We start from the raw sequence: 16,023 nt of genomic DNA, 5'->3' as shown, positions 1-16,023 counted from the left end.
GTGATAGTGTCACTCAGCAGCTTGACCTTTGACCCTGGAGCAACTCATTTATAAAACATCAGTTTCAAACTTATGGTGTTTGTGTGACGTTTGTTTAAAGTCACAACCTTTGATGCCAAAGATACCAAATGTGTCCAGCTGAACTTTGGGAAATAATCTCTGATTAGTCACTGAGTCGGACGCCCTCTTTATAAATGTCAGTCCGATCCTGGAATTATTTAGGAGACTGAAAGCAGCATTTGTTTCTATTAAATGTCAAACTAGTTGAAAGCTTAATACTTAACCAGAATCATGTTACGAAGTCTGATACTTTTTTTAAAGATGTCAATTCGCTGCCCATCTGCTACAGAGCTTATTATGGCCAGTAACACGATAGCAACCAGGTTCACAGGGACTCCACAGATCCTTAAAAAGTCTTAAAAGGCATTGAATTAATATATTTTTATATTAAGGCCTTAATTGGTGTTAAAATGTCTTAAATCAATCCCTCAGAAAGTCTTAAAAGACATGGTGTGTGTCAAAACAATTGTTTAAAAAATAGTTTACCAAATGCTTCTCACACTGACGTTATAAAGATGAGGACCAAAAAAACAACAATGTTCATATTTTGTTCCTGGACGGGATGCTTCACTGTGTGTTAGTTAGTTGTCACTGGACTCTGTATGACATGGTGACGTGCACAACAATAATGGAACATTTTACTGAGATTTTGCAGCAAGAACTCAGCACATGAACATTCCTCCGAGAATCACCTTAATGTGGTTGAAGGGTTCACATGTCACGGTGATCCTGGGAGCTGTGTTGTCCCGGGCTAATAGCCCCTGGTAGGTCTCCCAAGGCAATGTGGGCTTATTTGGGCTGAGCCTGCCCGGACCTCAAGTCCTGAGGCCAGACAAGTGTCTGGTGGCTGTGCCTAAGGACATGGGGCTCAGTCAGGCTCAGCCAGAATTAATAACATGGAGCAGTCGCCCTGTGAGCCCACCACCTGCAGGACAGGAATTCAGGGTCCGGTGCATGGTGTGACGGGCAGCAGTCAGGGACGGGGCCCTGGCGTCACAGACTGGCTCTAGGGATGTGGAACGTCACCTCTCTGGCAGAGAAGTTAAAGTCCCACTGATTGTCACACACCTGAGTGTGTGAAATTTGTTCTCTGAGGGAACGGTGAGCAGCAGTGCCGCGCTCAGGAATCATGTGGTGATCTAACCCCCTAATTCCAACCCCTGGTGCTGAGTGCCAAGCAGGGAGGCAGTGGGTCCCGTTTTTATAATCTTTGGTATGACCCAGCCGGGGATCAAACCCACAACCTCCCAGTCTCAGGGCGGACACTCTACCACTAGGCCACTGAGCTGGAGAAGGAGCCGAAGCTGGTGTGCGAGGTGGAGCAGTACCAACTAGATGAAGTTGGGCTCACCTCCATGCACAGCATTGGCTTGGAACCAAACTCCTGGTGATGGGCTGGACTCTCGCTTGTTCTGGAGTTGCCCAGAGTGAAAGGTGCTGGTTGGGTGGAGGGATACTCACAAGCTCCCGGCTGAGCTCCACCGTGTTGGGGTTCTCCCTAGAGAACGAGAAGGTCGCCTCGATGCGACTGCAAGTCGCTAAGAGAAGGTCTCTTACTGTCGTTTGTGCGTACACACCGAACGGCGGTTTGATGTACCCGGCCTTCTTAGAGTCTGTGGGTGGTGTCCTGGAAGGGATGCCAGCTGGGGACTCTATAATTGTTCTAGGGGATTTCAATGCTCATGTCGGCAACAAAGGAGAGACCTGAAAAGGGGTGATTGGCAGGAACGGCCTGCCTGACCTGAACCTGTGTGATGTTTTGTCGTTGGACTGCTGTGCTTTTTCAGCATTAGCTTAAACACAAACTGATCAATCTTTCTGTTGAACTAAAGTTCGTCTCCTTGTGTCCGTCTCTCTCCTGCAGGTCTTCGTAAAGGTCGTTTCTGGATCACGCCCGACCCGTACCACAACGACGACAACATCCAAATCGGCCGGGAGGTGAAGATCAGCTGCCAGGTGGAGGCCACGCCGCCCGAGGAGCTGCAGTTCAGTTGGCTGAAGAACGGCCGGCCGCTGAGGAGTTCTGAGCGGATGGTCATCACCCACACAGACACCGACGTCACGCCAGGGACCACCAACCTCGACATCATCGACCTCAAGTTCACCGACTTCGGCACCTACACCTGTGTGGCGTCGCTGAGGAACGGAGGAACCCCCGAGATCAGCATTGATGTCAACATCTCATCCACCACAGGTGAGTCACGCTGGGAAGAAAAAGACATGTAGGAGACGAGGACATGAAGCAGGAGACCGTCAGAAATTTAAAACATGTTTCAGGTTTATTTTAAAACAATCAGCAGGTAAAATAAATTACAGCTACTAAACATCAGCTGAAATAATACAGTCAGCTCTGACTAACAAAAATAAACAAATAAAACATATTGATTCAGAAGATTTCTAAATGGAGACGTGAACAAAATATTTTAAACACTACAGAAGTTCTTTAAACTATGTGCATTATTTCGTTTTTGAGACTGCAGACGCATTTACCGTCCATTCCTCTGATGCTACTGAGTGTGTTTGCACAGTTTTGCACTGCAGGTGGTGTAACGTAGTGACATCATCACGAGTGTACAACACGATGACATCAAAGACAGACGCTGTAGATGCTTTCTGATGTTCTAGATCAGAGGTTGTTAACGTCCTTCAGGCCAAGGACCTCTGAGCTGAGAGAGAGACAGAGCAGGGACCCTCTGCTACATGTAGAAACACAGATTTAAAACAGTGCAGGATTCAAGCACATAATATGAGGCTATTTTAGGAAATACAAAGAACAAAAAAAAAGACCATCACTGAAGCAGAAAAAACATGGTATCAGAACTTCTTGTCGACATCAGCATTGAGCTCCAGGTAAACTGTGGTCTGTACAGCTGTGAGACACGAGCGGTCTTTATTGTCTTTTGTCAGTAATTCAGATCAAAGCTGCGACACAGGGTTCACACATTCACAGTTTCTCACAGTAAAGGTCCTGACAGCTTCATCAGTGAAGGAATAAAAAACCTCCTGAAAAACAAAGAAGTCTCAGCAGGAAGTGCAGCTCTTCTTCTTCTTTGTGTTTTTATTTCTGCAGCCTCAGAACCGTGTAACAAACCTCTGTGTTCAGTCTGAGCAGAGAGAAAAGAAGCAGAAGTTTTCCTTCAGACGGACGTCATGCAGGCGAGCGTCTGCTGGCGGCGGCTGACTTCCTGTTTGTTTGTGACCTTGGCAGGCAGGAAGAAACATTCAGAGAGCCTGAGAGGAGGAGAGGAGGATGGAGGGAGGGAGGGGAGGAGGAGGAGAGGGGGAGGATGAGGATGGAGTTTTTAAATGGAAGCGTGGCTGCAGTCTGAACTGTGTGACGCCGGCTGACGGATGTTTCGTGTTAAAACAGAAGGTCGCGCTCGGATTGCTGCTGCATTCCCATAAGGAAAATAAATGCTAAAACAGTCCAGCAGCCTCACTCCTCCTCCTCCTCCTCCTCCTCCTCCTCCTCCTCCTCCCCCGTCTCCCCCAAACAGCAGCTCTCAGTATGTTTTTAAATGAAGGACAAACTCCACAAACATCTGCTATTTTATTTCTTTACTCAGCATCACGTCCCCATCATCGCTTTGTATTTAATATTTATTTTATATTCTCAGTCACTTTCAGTCGCTTGTTGTGTTGGTGATGAAGCTCTCCGTCTCTCTCTGGAGACAAAACAAAATATTACTTGATATTTATTTTTCATATTATATCCTGAGAAAAAGTTAAGCCTTGAAACTGAAACTTAATTTAATTAGAATGTCACAGTTTCTTTAATAACAAAATCATTACTTACTGTTTAATGAAGTTAACACTAATTCAGACTTCTTAATATAAAAGGCATAAACTGTTAATACAGTATGTTAAATGTTTAATGTTAAGTCTGTGAAATGAATCAGACACAACATGTAAAACACATTTAGTGAAAGACAGATAATGATAAGTTAAATCTCTCTTGACATTAAAAAAAAATCTGTATAATAAAGACACAAGTGGATATAAAAATTTTCATTTTTCATCAAAAAATGGAAAAATTTCACGGCAGCATTTACAAGAGGACCAGATCAAATGCCTTGTGTGAGAAAGCTGCTCTTGATTGGTCAGAATTTCCATGTGGGAAAAATCCAGGAAGTAAAGCAAACGTTGAAGAAGAGTACACTTGCAACCCAAACAGGGCAGGTGTGAAAGCACCCTTAGATGAATTCAAATACACACTAACAAGAGTCAATTAACTGTAAAGTCAAAAATATTTGGATATGATTTTAGCAAGTACAGGATGTTGATGCATTAACCAACACTGTTGGAAGAAATAAATTGGTAGAGTCGCCGGTTTTGTTGTAACAGCACAAAAAAGAAAGTCTTGTAAAGGAGCTTCTTGACGCCTCTGAGCTCAAAACAAACTACCTGACTAAATAAACCAAACTAAAATCCCAGCCCTGACCCATAGATAGAATCATCTAGAAGCCTCATAGCCGTCCCTTCAGGCTTATCGTTTTTATTTCAGGATGTCTTCCCATGGGCGCCAGATGTGCGGGGGTCAGGGGAACAAGCAAGAGTGCAGCTGCCCTGGACCTACAGTTCTCTCCAGTTACAAAGGAGCCCACTCTGCCTGACTGAACATGTGTGTTTGTTGTTTAGTTGAATATCTTTAATAAAGATTGTGTTCTGACAGCAAAAGACAAAAAGTCAGACTCTGTCGGTGTCTTCTGCTGAGCAGAGACGAGCAGATCAGGTGAGGTTATCTCCCTGATGACCTGACTTCACCCACCAGATTCATGCTCAGAAAGGGCTGTCACACATCTGTCCATCCATTCATCTGGGGCCAGGTCGCGGGGAAGCAGACTGAGCAAAGAACTCCAGACGTCCCTCTGCCCAGCAATGCTTTCCAGCTCCTCCTGGGGGATCTCGAGGCGTTCCTAGACCAAATGAAATAAATAATCTCTCCAATGTGTTCTGGGTCTGCCCCGAGGCCTCCTACCAGTGAGATGTGTCAAGAAATTCTGACGGGATGCGCCCAGGAGGATCCTGAACCAACTCATCTAACCCATTCGGACACAAAGAGGAGTAGCTCCTCCCCCTATCTCTAAGGCTGAGCCCAGACACCCCACGGAGGAAACTCATTTTGGCCGCTTGTATCCACAATCTCATTCTTTCGGTCACTACCCAGAGCTCATGACCATAGGTGAGGGTTGGGACGTAGATGGACCAGTGAATCAAATGCTTTGCCTTCCAGCTCAGCTCCCTCTTCACCACGACAGTGCGGCACAGCGCACACATCACTGCTGACATCGCCAAACTGCCTGTCCATCTCAGACCCCAAGATACTTGAACTCCTTTTCTTGGGGGTCCTGCAGGAATACGGGGTACCGGGCTCGCTGCTACATCCAGTCCCTGTGTGACGTTCTCAGTGGGTGTTGGCCTCTGTTAGGGTTGTTCCTTGTCTCTGATTCTGTTTGTGATATTCATGGACAGGATTTTGAGGCACAGTCGAGGGGAGGAAGGGATCCAGTTTGGGGACCTCAGAACCTGCTCTTTGCAGATGATGTGGTTCTGTTGGCTTCATCACACCGTGACCTTCAGTATGCGTGCGGTTGCAGCCGAGGGTGACGCAGTTGGGATGAGAGTCAGCACCTCCAAATCTGAGGCCATGGTTCACTGCTGGAAAATGCTGCTCCCTCTGGGTTGGGAGAAAGTTACTGTCACATGCCTAAAGATTGAAATTAAAAACACGTTGTTTGTCTGTCTGCAGTTCCTCCAGAGCTGACCGTCCCCAGAGGGCGTTCTCACCTCATCGCTCAGGAGGGCGACACCGTGGACCTGCAGTGTCTGGTCTCAGGGAAACCCAAGCCCATCATCCTGTGGTCCCGGGTGGAGGAGCCCGGGGCAGCGGCCGCAGCGGTGGCGGCGGTGATTCTGATGCCGGACGGTTCAGAGCAGACGGAGAGCTACGATGGCGTCCTGAGGATCACCAACGTGACGAGAGAGATGAGCGGGACGTACTGCTGCCGGACGAGCCAGTACAACGGCTTCAACGTGAAACCCAGAGAGGCTCTGATACAGCTGGTGGTGCAGTGTGAGTAACACGCAAAAACACACACACATGCACAACTACACACAAGCAGAGTGGGTTTAATCAGCTGACCCATATCAGTAATTGACCCTGTTGTTCATACATGCAACTCCAGGAAATGACATTAATCAGGTCGTACGTGTGTGTGTGTGTGTGTGTGTGTGTGTGTGTGTGTGTGTGTGTGTAAAACATCCAGTCCAATTAGTTGCATTGATGAGGCTTAATGAATTAAATATTAAATAATGTGATTGTGGGAGATGAAAGGCTTCAGGCGGAACATAAGAATCTCTGCTGACTGAAAACATTTTATTCAGTTTAAAGGGACAGTTCACCCCAAAATCAAAAATACATATTTTTTCCTCTTACCTGTAGTGCTATTTATCAGTCTAGGTTGTTTTTGTGAGTTGCAGAGTGTTGGAGATATCGGCCGTAGAGATGTCTGCCTTCTCTCCAGTATAATGAAACTAGATGACGCTCAACTTGTGGTGCTCAAATACATTTGACAAACTCAACAGCAATGTCTCTTTCCAGAAACCATGACCCAGTTACTCAAGATAATCCACAGACCTCGTTGTGAGCAGTTTCATGTAGGAACTATTTTCTTTCTGCCGATCTACACCCGCCAACCTTATCACCGCACAGGATGAAGCGTGCATCTACTCTGTAACAGCCTGTCAGGCCACACATACACGCCTACTCTGCCACAGTCCATTCACAAACTTATCACTCATTGTCCCAAGGCTCCCCCTCTCAGACCTTGTCACATATCGACGTTGGGTTGTGGACTTTTCAACGCTGAGATGTTAAGGTGCCCTGGGTGCAAAATACACTTCTGTTTTCACAGGAAATGTACAGTTTACATACAGTCTGTTTCAAAATAAAAGCACTACGTCAGTACAGCACTGTAAAATGCCATTTTCTTCCTTCAACTACACACGCACGTGGTTGGGTTTAGGAAAAAAAGAACAGGGTTTGGCTTTACATTCACATGGGAAGCAAAAGCAGACTCCCACATGAAAGTTGTTGGACTAAACGACCCACAATCCCGTCATTATTAAGTCAGTGGCCAAAAAGATGCTTCCTGGTGATTCACAGCTTTGGAGTTCGGCTCTTCAGGTGGGAAATCAACTTTAATTAGTGGCTGTTCACACATGATTTTAAGTTAATGCAGAAGTAGAAGAAATACAGATCTTTCACTAAAAGTAGTGATAACTTTGCGTGGTCGTCTGTTGACGAGCTGACGACGACTTGTCCAGTGCGTGCTTGGTGCAGCACTTGATGTGCCACTGTGGCGCCAGTGGTTTCAGCTTAGCAGTAACACTTTAACCTGTTAAAGCAATGTAATATGATATATATGTGTGTATATATATATATATATATATATATATATATATATAAAATAATACAACTCTCTAAAAGGAACCACTCGGCTCAACCAGTAGCTCAACCACTTCTGCTGTTGATACTTGTGTTCTTTTCCTGAGGTGGAGTCTAATTGCAGGATTTTTACTTATTTCTACACTGTGGTACTTTCACTTAAGTAAAACATCTCAGTACTTCTCCCTCTGATGCTCACTGTGGCAACTTCCTAACAACTTTGTGAAAAAAAAGGAATAAAAACAGAACCAGACGGTGCCATAAAGAAACTGAATTATTCATCTTTAATTGGTTCAGTTTGACGACGTGTCTCTGTCTTACCGACGTCCTCCGTTTGTCATTTTTCTGTCAAAAGTCTTTTTCCGGCTGAAACCAAATGCACCATCTGCTGCAGATGTAAACAAACACCAGCAGGCGACTGCGCTTTAGCCTCTAAAATACCCAGAATGCTTTGTGACGTCGGCTCCCGAGCGCTGCAGAGGAGATGTCACATCGTCCAATCAAAGTGCATCACATCCATCAGAGCAGACAGCAGCACATCTGCTCAATAAAAACACCGTTTCAGCGGAAAGAGACACCAACAGCTCAGCAGGTAGAGAGTTCGACGCCTCCGCTCGAGGGCACGTGGGCAGCGGCTGACAGACGCACACCGTCTGTCCATCCGTCTGTCCGCGGGCGGGGATCGAATCCACGACCTTCCAGTCACGCTCCGTCTAACCTTCAGGGTACTGTGTCGCACAAAATTCCATCAGAGGATGTGACAGGAAGCTACACACACACACACACACTCAGCTCGTGGCTTCCTGCTGCACTAAAAGGCTGTCATGTCAGAGTGAATCTCCTCTGCAGCTCGACTCGTTCTGATTCTCTGCAGAAATCTTCAGCCGAACAGTTTGAGCTCTGCATCTGCTGAGACACACCTGAAAACAACCAAACACATAAATACACGCTCATTAAATTATTAAAATATCTTTAGAATTCACTTTCAAACTGTTTTGTCCTCTACGAAAGAAAATCAGATGAAACAGACATGAGATTAAAATATTAAAACAGCACAGAGGGTGATTTCATTAAAACAAACATTTTATAACAGAATAACTTCCCATTGAAAGTCTGACAAGAGAGGTCTTGAATTGTGTAGATGCAGATGTTTCCAGTCGCCTCTCTGTCAGCTCCACTAACTTTGTGTTACTATAGCTGTTTTACAAGTGTTGGTGGTGCTTTTTGTGGTTGGCTTTGGATGGCGTTGGCATGTGGCTGCAAGTCACTCAAGGAGATGAGGAAATCAGCTCACCAGTCTAGCTATATGTATTCTAGCTCAGTGGTTCCCAGCTGGTGGGTCCTGGTCCAAAAATGGGTTGCAGAGCCATTCTGACTCGACAGCAAGTGACTCGCAAATGTGTCAAGATTGTAAAAAACACTTTGTTTTTAAGTACAGTGAATTTCCGGCCCAGAGTTTTCATGCTGAAGTGCTGTTTCTTGTTGTAGAGTGAATGACTAACGGAACAGTGAAGTAGCTCCACGACATCGTCAAATGCAAGTATGACGCTGAATATGTTAAACTGTGTGGACCTTGAATTAATGACTAAGGAGAGGTCTGTACCCTGAGGCTGGACCAGTTGGGAACCACTGCTCGAGCCAGCTGCTAGCTAGCCAGGTTGAGTTTTTCAAATATAAACTGTAATGTCCTTTGATTCACCAAAACATGGCTAGATCCTGGACAGCGCCGTTCAACCGGGTCCATGTCATTGGTTCGGCAGCCCATTGGTTCGACATCCCCATCAGTCCGACTGTCTGCGGTGCTGAACGGCTCACGGCGGCCGTATGATGCGCCGCGACCGGCTTGAGGCAGAGCAGGCTCACGGCTTATGTGTTTGTCACTTTCTTTTTCATTTTAACCCACACCATGATCTTTTCCTGACCCTAACCAAGTGGTTTTTGTGCAGACCTTAACCACAGGGCATCATGATGATTTCAGAACGGACTTCGGAACAATGAGTTTAATATGGTCGGAACAATGGGCTGTCGAACCAATGGGCAGTTCCCGTTGAACCAGGTGACTCTTTTACTAAATGCCGATCTGACAGAGTAGAGGACTCTGGTGAGAGAAGTAGAGAGAGGTGAATAAGGACTGGTGTGATGATGGGAATGTGAGGTGATGTCCTGTTCCTGCTGTGGATCACAACTATATGCCGTTCAGAGGTGGCCTTGAGCGGCACTGCACAAGTTCAGGAGAAGCGACCATGCGACCGACCTGTTGAGGTCAGGATGTTTGGAGATCTCTCCAACCACAGTATACTTGTAATCAGTGCACCTGGTCTGAGATCAGCCACGTGGTTTGTTCATCTTACCGTCACCATGACAACAGTCTTATGCTGTAATCATACTACGCGACACAGGAACAGAGCGGCCAGCTACACGAAGCCCAATTCAGACCAAAGATTCGTGACGAGATGAGTTGAAACAGGCAGCTACTTGCAATGTGCCGTTCTGCAACGTTATAAAAACCTGCCGGTTCACACCAAGTCACCACGATGAGATGGTGTATCATCTCAACTCAGCAACTCTCTGTACTTCTGTTCTGATTGCAGCAACAGTGAATTCATGTTAGGTTAAATTTTTGTTGTCACAACAGGGTTTAACAGACACCATACAACTACTTACTAGTGTTAGTACTTGGGTTACAGAACATCTTAAATGTTTACTTCTCAGTGAGGAAACACTTTGAAAGCAGGACTTTGACTGCAGGGATTTGTCGCTGCTGTAAAAAGGAGCATCTCTTTTTTAAATTCTCTCTTTCTAAACTTCCTGCAGTGTGTTTTGATGTTTTCACTGTGCAACAACACTAAGCAGATTAAAGTGAGGCCAGATTACAGGTGGATTACTTTGAAATAAGTGAAACAACATTCAAGTCACACACGACGCCGATTTAACTTCCAACTGTGTTTAAGCGAAGAAACCTCACTGATCCTCTGGAGAAGCTGCCAACTGAAAACCTGCACAAGTTCAACATGAACAGGAACCGACACAGCAGCATGTTGGAGCTGTAAAAACATGAAGCACATAAACACAACATGCAGTCATTTCTCTGTGTTATCGCACATTAACAATGTCCAGCTCCATTTTTAATGACTTTTTATAAATATGCTAATCAGCTCCACATGAGCCTCCAAGATAAACGCTTATGAGCAACATTTGAAATGAGCTGTTGGTAGTTTTTTTAGGGTTTTACTTTGACAATAATCCCTCACAGTCTGTTGGTTTTTTTTACTGGATTATGGGGACGACAGTGATGTGCAGAGGTGACGTCCCCACAATCCCTCTGACGAACATCCTCCTCTGAGGTTTTACACAACAAGTTACCAACAAGTCCCTTCAAAGTGGTGAACAGACAGAGGAACAAAACAGACGCCTGTAGCTGTTGTGTAAAATCCTCCCAAGGTCGCTTTTTAACATGGATTGCAGGGACGTCTGTGATGTGTCGAGATGTTACTGTCCCCACAAAACACAATCATAGCATTCACATAGAAGTTACCAGATCATTTAAAGGCTGAAAGGCTTTAATGTAGTGAACAGACAGAACAAAGAAAAGAACTGTAGGTAGTTTACTGACATGGATCACAGCATTGCCGGCCCGACACATTTGGTGTCCTGGGAAAAAAAAACCCAAGATATAATATGTGCTAATTTGCTTTTCGTAACATGTTGTATGCGTGTGTTATCATAATCATATAAATCAATAACAAAAAAAAAAAGAATTACAAATGAGCTTGTTCGGAAGAAAAATAATAAAATAATATATGACATTGTAAAATAATAATAAATGTACAAGGTATACAGATATATTTCCACCTTAAATTGGTGAAAATTCACCAGAATGCAGGAAATGAAGCGTTTGATGCTCAAAATTTCCCATGAGAGGAACCCCCACACCTCCCACTTCTTATGTTTAAACAACCTATATATCATTTTGATTTTATTCCAGTAGCCTCAGAGTTATTCTTTTGTAGGCCGCTCTGTTTAATTGTTGGAACAATTCCTAAAAATGCTTCTTATTTAGCACTGGTGCCAAATTATCATTTCTTCAATACTCATAAATATAATTCTGATCACTTGGCTTTTTTACTCTCTGATAAACTGACGATGATGTTATTCCAACTTCAGTTTAATCTGTTATTTGGCATTACATTATGTTTTTAAATGAAATAACACAAAATAATGATTATTATTAATATTCAGGAAGGACAGTTAGCCTACATTTTAACTGATGGGGGATGGTAAGGGACCTGGATAATGGATACAACTGGAAAAGACAGAAGAATAGAAAATGAAAACACTGACATTAGCTGTTACATTAAATCCTGATGAGCTAGTTTATTAACATGGTTTACAGGGACGTCAGTGATGTGTTGAGATGTGAGTGTTATGCTCCCCAAAGAAACGTTTAGCTAAATGTTACAGCATTCAAAGTTACAGACTGTCTGGACTGAATCTGTTGTATGAAATATCTCAGGGTTGTCTGTCTACTGCACTACAGGGACATCAGTTGTGTGTCCTCACAATCCTGTGCAAAATATTTTGCAGATTGTGAAACCTTTTATACAGATGGTACAGGACTTTCTACTGCCTAAAAAGTTTTTATTAAAGTAGTAAACAGAAAGACAAATAAAAATACAAACTGATGATGACAGTTGTATAAAATCCGCTGGAGTTGTGTATTAACATGGTTTATGGGGACATCAGTGATGTGTTGAGGTCCCCACAATCAAACAAGAAGAAGCTTTTAGACATCCGTTGATACAGAAGTTACGGGGTCATTTGCTGACTGAAAATGTTTCTTTAGAGTCGAGAACAGACATTAGAAAATAATAGAAGACTGTACAGTAGCTGTTGTATAAAATCCCACAAGGCTGTTTTCCTACTGGGATTACGGGGACATCAGTGATGTTGCAGTCCTCACAGTACCTCACTAGGAAGAATGTTTAGCAGTGACAGAAAATCTTTCTCCAAAATACTGAACAAAGAGAGGAATCTAAAGAAAAGTTCATGCCTGTAGTTGTTGTGTAAAATCCCCCTGAGGGTGTTTTTCCTACCTACCTGATTTGTTGAGGTGTGAGTGTTACGGTCTCTAACCTAAAGATAAATGTTCAGCAGAGTTGAGGGACTGTTTACTGAGGGAAACTTTTCTTCAAGGAGAAAACAGACAGAGGAATATAGATGACAAAATGAGGACTGTAGTTGTTTTTCCACAGGGATTACGGGGACATCAGTAATGTGCCAAGGTGTGAGCGATATGGTCCCCTAAAGATCATTTTAAAAAACAGTGTGTTATGGAGTTTATACAGAGGTTACCAGGCCATCTGACTGAAAGCTTTCCTCAGAGTAGAGAACAGACATTAGAATAAAAAGAAAATGACTGTTAGGTAGCTGTTGTGTAAAGTCCCACATTTCATTCCCACAAGGATTATAGGGACACCAAAGATGTTGCAGTCCTAGATACCATATCTGTAATACCAGACAAACAATTGGCAGTGTTATAGTGGTTTTTAGAAACGAGCAGATCATCTATTGATTGGAAAGTTTACTTGAATGGAGACAGTCAAGAAAAGAGAAAAATAAATGGGCAAACTGATTAACATGGATTATAGGGACGTCAGTGATGCTGCAGTCCTAGATACCATATCTACAATGTTGTTTAGTACCTTGTGGACTGTTTACTGACTGAAAAGTTTTCCTTTTAGTGGTGAACACACAGAAAAATAAAAAGGCAAACTGAGCTGAAACTGAGACAAAGCTTTTATTTACTTTAATTTCACAGATAAGAAACAATAAATTGTGAAGACAATAAAGCCTCCACAAAAACAGCATTTTAAGTCCTGTGTGTGATTTATCCTGGCTTTATATGAGCAGAGGAAATCTTTGATGGTTGCTAGGCTAATTTATACAATGTCAAATGCCATAGGCTGCCGCTAATTACGTTTGCACGTTGTATTTGTTTGGAAAACATGTTTAGTATAAGACAGTTGTTTTGTCAGTGAACCTTGTGAGTTGTAATGGAGCTGAATTTTGTAATGTTACCTTTGTTAAATGTCGCAGTTGTCCCTGGCTTCATATGAGTAGAAGAAAAGTCCGCTAGCCACGAGGCTAATTTATACAATGTAAAATGCCATAGGCTTGTGCTAATAACGTTAGCATGTTGTATTTATTTGGAAAACATGTTTAGCATAAGACAGTTGTGTTGGCTGTGAACCTTGTGAGCTGTGATGGAGCTGAATTTACCTTTGTTAAATGTTGCTGTTGCCCCTGGCTTCATATGAGTAGAAGAAAAGTCCGCTAGCCACAAGGCTAATTTATACAATGTAAAATGCCATAGGCTTGTGCTAATAACGTTAGCATGTTGTATTTATGGGGAAAATGTGTCCAGATAAAGACAAGTGTTTGTCTGTGAATGCTGCGAGTTATAGTGAAGCTGATTTGTGTACTTGTGTTTGAAACTGTCTCTATTAAGCCATGTTTTGTGTGTGTTTAATGTGTGTTTTGAATCAACTAAACTTTACAGCACTTCACAGAAACCCCACCACCGACTAGTGTTTTGGAGGTGTAACTGCAGAGTGACACAGACACACCACCGCACAAATACAAATGCTCACAACGGCATAGACTTGGCATACTGCCGACGCACAAGTATAAATCCTGCTTAATACAGGAGTTAGCAGACTATCTGGACTGTTGTTGTTGTTGTTGTTGTATAAAATCCCTCTGAGGTTGTTTTTCTAAAGCATTACGGGGACATTAGTGATGTGTAAAGACGTGAGTGTAACCGTCCCCACAGACTGAGAAACGTGGTTCAGCAGTGTTAAAGGACAGTTTTCTGACTGAGAAGATTCATTCAAAAAGACGACAGACAGAAGAATAAAAACATTTTATATATCTGTTGTTTAGTTAAATATTGTAGAATTTATATTCATAATATGAATGTTATAACGTGTAGCATTGATTTGAAAAATGCTGTCATTAAACATCCAAAACCAGTATAGTCTTTTTTTCTGAGGACCTCTTGAAGTTCCCTCAGAGGACCGTCAGCAGACAGGAAGTTGGTAACAGGTTATTGTATTGAGTGAAGTTGAAGTGGAGAGTGAAGCGTCGTTTCAGAGCAGCTGCTGTTGAATCTGCTGTGATTGGGATAATTTATCTGAATTAAACTTTAATTTGAATGTGAAGGCGTCCTTGCAGAGCCACTGCCGCTGCTCTTCAGACTGCACCCAGACAAAAACTTCCACACCAGAGTTATCAACATAAAGACGGTAGAAAAGAGCTCATTAACCAGCTGGAACACCAGTCTCAGCAGTGCATTGTGGGAATTAAGCGGCAGGGTCAGCAGGTCTCTGTTGTCCAATTGGAGAGCTCGGCTGAAGGTTGCTGCCGAGCAGAGGGGTTGAGCTGACCTTTAGATGTTCCTGGACTGAATCCCTCACAGGAGGAAGGTCCTGGAAACATAACTGCGGGGTCGAGATGAACCGCAGACCTTTATGTCTGTGACCTCTCTGTGTGTATGTGTGTGTGTGTGTGTGTGTGTATTCATCATGTGCACATTTATTTTATAAAGAACAGATCAGTTTAAATCAGTTTAAACTAATTTTCTCTCTCATGGTGAGAACAGTATTTTTCCTCTTAAGCCCACAGTAATGTCTCAGAAGGTTTTATAATCTCTCATATCTCACAGTGACCAGAAGGAAGTGTTATTTTGCGTTTCTGCAAATGACGGATACCTTACATTTCAACACATTCTCACTATGACCTCGTCACATATCGACGTTTGGTCATGGACTTTCCACATCCACATACAATGTCCATGGTACCCTGGGTGTGTTGGTTGTTGACATTAGGTTTAGGAAAAAACAACAGGATCTGGCTGCAGAGTCTTACAGGAAGCGAACACCGCTCTCTGGGGTGAAAGTCTGTGTTTGTTGGATCCATTCACCAAACCTCCCATCCGCCCCCTGCCTTAACCTTCGTCCTTGTCCTGCTGTGTTTCACACTAACGCTGCCTGGCGCCGTTGACCTATAACTGCAACCAGCCGTGAATCATGTCACCGTTCAAGGACGCCTTTTTCTGTTGGTTTCTGATGCAGCAAGTCACTGCCCAAGCACCGGGTTTGATGACTTCAGAGTGAGATCAGGCTCTACATTTGTACACGTCATATTAACGTTTCTAAAGTGATGTTGTATATGAGCTGACTTTGTCAACAAGTGGTTGAGGGGATGGTGTGTCACAAAGGAGAGACGCGTACCAAGCTGCAAACCACCGTTCAAAACCAACAAACAACAATACTGGTTGTTTTTCAGTGAGTCAAATGTGTTTTGTCACAAAGTTGTATAATTGCCTAGAGTTGGTTGGTGTTCTCACGGCAGCATTTACAAGAGGACCAGATCAAATGCCTTGTGTGAGAAAGCTGCTCTTGATTGGTCAGAATTTCCATGTGGGAAAAATCCAGGAAGTAAAGCAAACGTTGAAG

General features: G+C 43.5%; 1 protein-coding gene across 1 annotated transcript in view; it reads left to right on the top strand.

The window, feature by feature from the left end:
• Nucleotides 1-16,023, top strand: part of mdga2a (MAM domain containing glycosylphosphatidylinositol anchor 2a) — a 145,313-nt gene that overhangs the window by 95,260 nt on the left and 34,030 nt on the right. Inside the window, 2 exon segments of the mRNA XM_049596371.1 lie at nucleotides 1,925-2,254; nucleotides 5,810-6,133. Of these exon segments, the coding sequence (XP_049452328.1) occupies nucleotides 1,925-2,254; nucleotides 5,810-6,133 (654 nt within the window).

Source organism: Epinephelus fuscoguttatus, linkage group LG14 (genome assembly GCF_011397635.1).
Source record: "Epinephelus fuscoguttatus linkage group LG14, E.fuscoguttatus.final_Chr_v1".
NCBI classification, from domain to species: Eukaryota; Metazoa; Chordata; class Actinopteri; order Perciformes; family Serranidae; genus Epinephelus; species Epinephelus fuscoguttatus.
This window is presented reverse-complemented; position numbering and strand designations above follow the sequence as displayed.